The 7,877-nt window shown below is 36.5% G+C and overlaps 1 protein-coding gene across 1 annotated transcript in view; it reads right to left on the bottom strand.

Annotated features, from left to right (window-relative positions):
* The window catches only part of MMUT (methylmalonyl-CoA mutase), a 51,014-nt gene that overhangs the window by 6,832 nt on the left and 36,305 nt on the right, over positions 1-7,877 (bottom strand). Inside the window, exons 10-11 of the mRNA XM_007936160.2 lie at positions 7,191-7,338; positions 4,131-4,298 (exon numbers count right to left, since the gene is read on the bottom strand). Coding sequence (XP_007934351.1) covers positions 4,131-4,298; positions 7,191-7,338 — 316 coding nt within the window. The remainder of the gene's footprint in view (positions 1-4,130; positions 4,299-7,190; positions 7,339-7,877) is intronic.

Below are 7,877 nucleotides of genomic sequence, written 5' to 3'. Positions count from 1 at the left end.
CTGGAATTGAACCCACATCTGTGGTTTCCAGCCAAACAAAGTACAGGCATGTGAGTTAAACATTTACCTCAAGTAGACACACGCCCTGGAGAGAAAAATCATGGGAGAAGGAAGGGCTGCTTATGCACAGGGAGACAGCTCAGGGGGCAGGAGAGTATGGAGGGATGGACAATGGGAAGAGGTAATTATGGGGAGGAAGTGGGAGGGGAGCTGTTGCATTGTGGTAAATTGTGGTCAATGACATGAGACAAAGTATATGCTGATGGAAAGTGAATTTGCTCTGTAAATCATCACCCAAATCAAAATAAAATAAAATAAAATAAAAAGAAACCCAATAGGGACTGCTATGAGTTGGAATCGACTCCATGGCAATGAGTAGGTTTAGGTTTAATGGCTAATGAGGGTTGTTGGGTGGTATAAATGGTTTGCCTTTGACTACTAACCTAAAGACTGGCAGCTGAAACTTACCCAGTGGTGTCACACACACACACACACCCCTGGTGATCTTCTCCCATAAAGATTTCAGTCAAGAAAACCCTACAGAAAAGTTTTACTTTTTAATACATGGGGTCACCACGCATCAGAATCAACTTGACAATAACAGGTTTGGTTTTGATTTGGGAATGGTTAATGACGAGCATGTGCTTTTCATGAGATATTTGGCCATCTGTATATTTTTTTTGGTGCATGTCTATTCAGGTCCTTTGCCCATTTTCCAGTTGAGTGGTCTTTTTCTTGTTAAGTTGTAGGAGTTCTTTATATACTTTGGATATTAAATTCCTATCCAATATATGATTCCCCAAGATTTTCTCCCAGTCTGTAATTATCTCTTCATTTTGTTAATAAAGTCCTTTGATATACACAAGTTTGGAATTGTGATGAGATCTCACTTATCCACCATTTTGTCCTCTGTTGCTTGTGATTTTAGTGTCATATTTAAGAATCTATTGTTGAAAGCTGGGTCCCAAAGCATTACCCCTATGTTTTCTTCTAAGAGTTTTATGGGTTTAGATTTAAAAAAAAAAAAAAAACAGAAAATAACAATGGTGGAAAGATGTGGAGAAATCAGGACCTTTATCCATTGCTGATGGGATGTTAAATGGTACAGCTTCTATGGAAAACCAAATAACCAATCTCACCACCTAATGTATGAGTTGGCAGTTCCTCAAAAAGTTAAACATACCATATGATTTAGCAATTCTACTCTTATGTATATACCCAAGATATTTAAAAGCACCAATGCAAAAAGAGATATGTACACCAGCACTATTCACAATAGCCAAAAGGGACAAACATCCCAAATGTCCATCAACAGATGAATGGATAAGCAATGGTATATACATACAATGAAATATTACTCAGCCATAAAGAGAAACAAAGTCCTAATAGATGCTACAACATGGATAAAACTTGAAAACATTATGCTGAGTGAAGGCAATCACAAAAGCACAAATAATCTGTGCCTGCACTGATATGAAATATCTAGAATAGGCAAATGGGTACAGATCAGAGTTTAACAGTGGTTACCAAAAGCAAGAGGGAGGAGGTGGGGGGGAATGACTGTCTAGGAAGCACTGAGTTTCTGTTTATGGTGATGGGAAATCTGGCAATGGATACTGGTGATGGTGTCAAAGCATGAATGATATAATTGCTATTACTGAACTGTACGTGTGAACAATGTTCCATTGGCAAATGCTGCGTCATTTACATTTTTACAATGATAAAAAAAGTTACTATTTTAAAATGTCCTCCATTCAGTTAGGTCTGGGATGTCTCAATGTCTGCTTCACGACAGGAGCAGGTATCATGAGGCTGCTAAATTTTCCTGAATTATCTGGAGGCTACTGCTGCTAAAGAGGGTTAGAAGATCATTATATGATGGTAAGAGATACTGGTAAGGATACCAAAAACCAAACCCACTGCCATCTAGTTAATTCCAACTCATACAGACACTTTTTAGGACAGAGTAGAATTGCCCTATTGGGTTTCCAAGGCTGTAAATGTTTACAGAAACAGACTGCCCCATTTTTCTCCCACAGAGCGGCTAGTGTGTTTAGACCATTAACCTTTTGGTTAGCAGCTGATCGCCTTAAGCACTATGCCACCAGAGCTGGTAAGGAGAGACCATATTTATTTAATTGCATGGCAGCAACTACACATACCCTAATGGCAGGATTATATCTGCTTGATGAACCAGTGCCTTCCAATTTAAAAATTAAGTGATTTGTAAGTCAGTGAAAACAAGTATCAAGAAAAATATACAGGTGTTGACTGCTATAATTATGTTTTAAAGGACAGTCATTAGCATACAAGTATCTCATTATGGAAAATGGTCATTACAGTCTTTTAAACTCATGGGGAATAAGTATGGCAAAACATCTATATGTTCTAATTAATTCTAATACCCAGAGGGCAATACAACTTGTTTTAAATGTATTTCTTGAAAATGTCAGCTCACTTATGTAATAGGCCTACATTTTTTCTCAACTTATATTTTTAATTCAAATATTTTGTGCTACTTATTTTCATTCTTAAATTTTAATATTATACCTAAGAGCTTAGGTACCATAGCCCCAAAATCTCCAACAAAGATATAAGTATTTCATCAATACACAGCAATAAAAAATAATAACCCTCTACTTTTCTAAATAGTAAACAAGAAAATAATAGAAAAGTATGTAAACAAAACCAGTTTTATGTTACCTATGGGAGCTCTGGTGGCGTAGTACCTAAGGCATTTGACTGCTAACCAGAAGGCTGGCGGTTCAAATCCACCAGTCACTCCTTGGAAAGAAGGTTGGGCAATCTACTTCCATAGTGATACTGCCTCTGAAACCCAAGGAGGGGTTGCTGTGACTCGGAGATAACTCGATGGCACATAACAACAACAACAACAACATGTTACCTATATCATGTAAGTACTATGTTGTTAGAAAGGAGATAAATAGTAGATAGCTTGTTTTCTAACCCTGAGTTATAACCAATCTCACATGTACAATTCATTGATATCAATTATATCATTCATTTCATGAGTCACATGTACAATTCATTGATATCAATTATATCATTCATTTCATGAGTAGTGGATAAATTAACTTTTCTGTAGTCTGAGTTATAGTAGAGGAAAAAAAATTAGGCCCTGGAAACAAGGTCATATTTGACAGGAAGATTTCTGGTGAGGCTTCTATGAATCATTTGCTTGTGCAGCCTCGTCCTCACATATGATTCTTCTAGCTCAGTGTTTTACATTCTTATTAAAAAAGAAAATTTGAAATAATTCAAAACTAGATTGGAAACAGATACTATTTGTATCTTAACTAATTATTTTAACTGACTGGAAAGGAAATATGTGAAACCACTCCCCACCATTAATAAATTAATTGACATCATTGATTATCTACCAAGCAACCATTTCTCCTTTCCTAAAGAGACACAACTTTTTGCTCAAGTATCCACCTCTTCTCCATTCAGCTCATAATTATGCAGACAAGCTGATTTCATTTATGTTTGAATTAGGATATTTTTAGATCCAAGAAAAGTTTATCCCAATTGAAGTAGCTTAAATAATAAAGAGATTTTATAGGCTCATGTAACTGATACAGCACTGAAGAGGGCAGTATTTTGGGATGGAAATATAAAGGAAAATGGACAAGGTGAGACCTATAAAACAACACAAACAAATGAGCCAACTGGTTAACTAAAGAACTCATTCCACGGTCAGGAGAAGGAATCTCCTGTTAGTGTGTGATATACTCACTCAGTGTATTTACCATTCTTCTCTACTCCAATTGTTTTTATTACTTTTATCCTATTCTTTCTCCATCACTGAATATGAAGATATTTATCGTAGCTTTCTGGTTTTTAAAGAGGTAATTCTCCCACAGAATATTTGTAAACTGTGTGTAATCAAGTTATACATAATAAATTATAATACAGCTTGACTAGAAAATAGAAACACTGCTCACTTTTAAACACTGTAGAATTCACTGAGTAAAATCACCAGGAAATAATTTAGTTCTAAAATCTATCTGTTTAGTAAGAGTGTATGAGAAAATAAAGTACCATATATAAGCTATGATTACTTAGGAGTCCCATCACAGAACTAGAAAGTCACAGGAGATAATAAATACCTGTGGTGGTATCACACCTCCACACATGACAAGAATATCTGGCCTTCCAAGGGAGCTAAGTTCTTTGATGAGCTCAGGAACTAGGGTTTTATGACCAGCAGCTAGTGTGCTCACACCCACAGCATGCACGTCTGCATCCACAGCCTGCTGCGCCACTTCACGGGGAGTCTAGAAAATATAAACAACACATATACTACTAATACAAAAAACATACTATGCTATATTTGCTTCTGGCACTAACCAGTTGCCTTAAAGTCAAGCCTAACTCATGGTGAACACATGTATGCTAGAGCAGAACTGTGCTTCATAGGGTTTTAATGGTTGATTTTTGAGAAATAATTTGTCAGGCCCTTCTCAGGTGACTACGGCTGGACATGAACCTCTCACTCTTCAATTAGCAACCAAGTGTTAACCGTATGCACCACCCACTTCCAGCACTAAATTTTATCAATTGGATTAGAATTGTACCAATAAGTAGTTTCCCCAAAGAATCTTCAAAATAAAAAAGTAATATGAGTAACACATTCTATCTTTCATCAATACAATCTCTTTTAAAGTACTGGCAACTACTGCCTTCATTATCAACAAACATTTACTAAGCACTTGTATGGTACAAATTAATATGTTAGAGTATCTGTGGAGAAAAAGACTAATCACAAAATGCAAAAGGGAAACCACTGGTTTTAAAATAGAATGACAAATTATTCAACTTAGAGGAAGAACAAAAGTAAGCTAAATATGTCAGAGATTCTTAACAAAGCCTACTCGAAACTCGTAAGATAGTAAAAACATCTGCGTATTTACCAGCAACTCATCAAGGGTATATCTCCAGAAATTCACCCCAATTCTGGATAGTAGCAGTGTCCTATAGACACTCTAGAGTCTATACTCAAAAATTCAATCAAAAGGGAGAAATTTTATGGGGGATTCTACAAAGACTAGGCCTCTTCAGGAATGTTTACTTCTTACTGGTGAAAGGCAATGAACATTCTTTAGTCCTCATCTTAGATGATCTATCTGCAGTGTGTAATGATGTTATTTCCTTCTCTTTCTCTCTCTCTCTTTTTCAAATTGTGATTTGTGTGAAAGTTTACAGGGCAAATTCATTTTCCATCTAACAATTTATACACGTATTGTTTCACAACATTGACTGCAATCCCCACAATGCAATGCTCCTTCCATTTCCTCCCTGTGGTTACCTTTTTCCTGTCTTTCCTTCCTATGCACTCTGCCCTCTGAGCTATACCTCTGTGCATATGCTGCCATTCTGACCTCCCATGGTTGATCATTCTAAGGAGTGCACCTACCTGGTGTAAATGTTCACCTTATATGCCTGTCTGTTGTTTGTCTGGAAGCCACAGGAGTGAGTTCAATTCCAGGCCAACAGGGTGACTAGGGTCAGAGTCTTGGGGGTTTTATTAGTCTCTATCAGACCAGGAAACCTGGTCTTTTTTTTATGATTTTGAGTTTTGTTCAACATTTTTCTCCCACTATATCCAGGCTTCTCCTACTCTGATCCCTTTCTGAGTAGCTGACAGCACCTAGTTCTTCTCGTCTCAGGGTCATATAGGCTGAGGTTCGCATCGTCCATTAGCCCCTTGGACTAATTGTTTTCATGTGTCTCTGGTTTTCTTAGTTCCTCTCTGCTCTGGACGAAGAGAGATCAATTGTTACATCTTAGATGGCTACTTGCAAGCTTTTAAGACCCCACTGCTACTCACTAAAGTATGATGTAGTACAGTGTTTTTGTGTAGTTTGCTATGTCAACCGAGTTTTATATCACCCATGACCACTGTCCCAAGCCCATCAGCCCAGTGACTCATTCCCTCAGGGTGTTTGGCTGTGGCTAAGAAGTTATCATCCCTTTGTTCCATTATCTCTATTAGATACAGATATTCTTATAGTACATACAAATACATATGTAGAAATACTGTCATCCAAACTTATGTTTGGTCATGTTCTTTTTGCCCAGACATACCTGATCATTTAGCATAGTGCCTACAGCACGTGACTGCTAACCAGAAGACTGGCGGTTCAAATCCACCAGCCACTCCTTGGAAGGAAGATTGAGCAATCTACTTCCGTAGTGATACTGCCTCAGCAACCCAAGGAGGGGTCACTATGAGTCAGGTCCAACTCGACGGCACACAACACCACCACCACCACCTATGTATCCACCCATAGATTAATGTTTGTTATTACTGACTGCAGTATCGTATATGTAAACATGTTTATCTTTGTTGTCTATACCTCTTGTGCACCTCTCTGTGTCCTTTTCTTTAGTATTACTGTGTTGGCCACATTTCATATATTGCCTTTCCCTTCACCCTTCAAATCAATACTTGTCTCTTATGTCTTTCTCTTTGAAATGCTGCTGATTTTAGTTTTTAATCAGACTACTTTATTTCCTTTTACTCCTTTGCTGCTTCCTCCTCCTATTGCCCTAAAATGTTTAGGATCTCTTTTCATCTCATTGTACACATTCTTCATGACAAATGACATCCATTTTCACAGTTTCAAGTTCCATTTATATGGCACTACTCAGAATTGTTAAATCTCTACAAATCAATGTTCTGTTTAGTTAAAATATTCTGTGATTAAAGAAAATAGTACTAATGAGTAAAAAGCAGAAAAATCTATTAATGGACTGAGTTTACTCTGAGTTTGATTTCCTTTTAAAAACACTTTCCGCTAACCTGATGTGGGCTATCTTTCCCATAAAATATGTAAGTCAAATCTCAATAAGTAATACAAAAATAATCTTCACAGCTTCCAAAGCCAAATACACTATTTAATTCTGAGCTGACATTTACTTTTGCCAAGTCTGAACAAATACTTTAAAATAAATATTTTACTTTTATTTTTGTCACAATTCATTGGTCTATATGCAATAAAAAAAATAAATTAAGGACTTTGTTGAATACATTCTTCTTGTACAACTTTATAAAAACATTTATTACCTAGATTTATCTTTATTTTACTATTTTTGCAGTGTAAATTACATACGATTCTAGCGTGACTTAGGTTATACTTTTAAACTCCCCCAACAATTTTTAGTACCTGAAAAAGAGGACCTATGTCAACATCAAAACCAAGATCAGCAAATCCTGTAGCAATAACTTTTGCTCCTCTGTCATGGCCATCTTGTCCCATTTTTGCCACAAGAAGACGAGGTCTGCGACCTTCACGCTCCATGAAGTTCTGAACCCTAAGAAGCATTTCAAAATACAACAGTTAAATATTAACTGACTGAAGGTAGGATATAAAAACTGTAATTCACTCACATACAATGTTTCTAGTTTATTTGAAAATACCTGATAGGTTTACATGCATTTTGCTAACACCCCTATTTTACACTGAGAGTTCCATTAAGGCCTGAACATGTTTAATTTCTCATTTAAAGCAAAATGCAAAAGATGACAAAGCCTGTAAGCCCAAAACACTGAGGATATCACAGTGAAGCAAGATGACAAAATGGTAACTTTCCATCTTCTTGAGCCAGTCCAGAACACAGTATGCATGAATATTTAAATATAAAGTTCAATAAGAACTCTGAAAATAATCTTCACAGTATTTATACATATGTGGCCCCATAGCTCTTTTGGATTGCTTGTCTCACCTACGCTTTCAAACTGCAGACTCTTCTAAGTAGACTGCGTTATTCTGTAATGATGCATAATCAAAATGCTTGCTTACTTCAAAATCAAAACATTTATACCCAATATGAAAAAGCACTACATTTATCTT

This window comes from Orycteropus afer, unplaced genomic scaffold (assembly GCF_000298275.1).
Source record: "Orycteropus afer afer isolate SDZICR_OR568_19922 unplaced genomic scaffold, OryAfe1.0 scaffold00034, whole genome shotgun sequence".
Classification (NCBI taxonomy): Eukaryota; Metazoa; Chordata; class Mammalia; order Tubulidentata; family Orycteropodidae; genus Orycteropus; species Orycteropus afer.
This window is presented reverse-complemented; position numbering and strand designations above follow the sequence as displayed.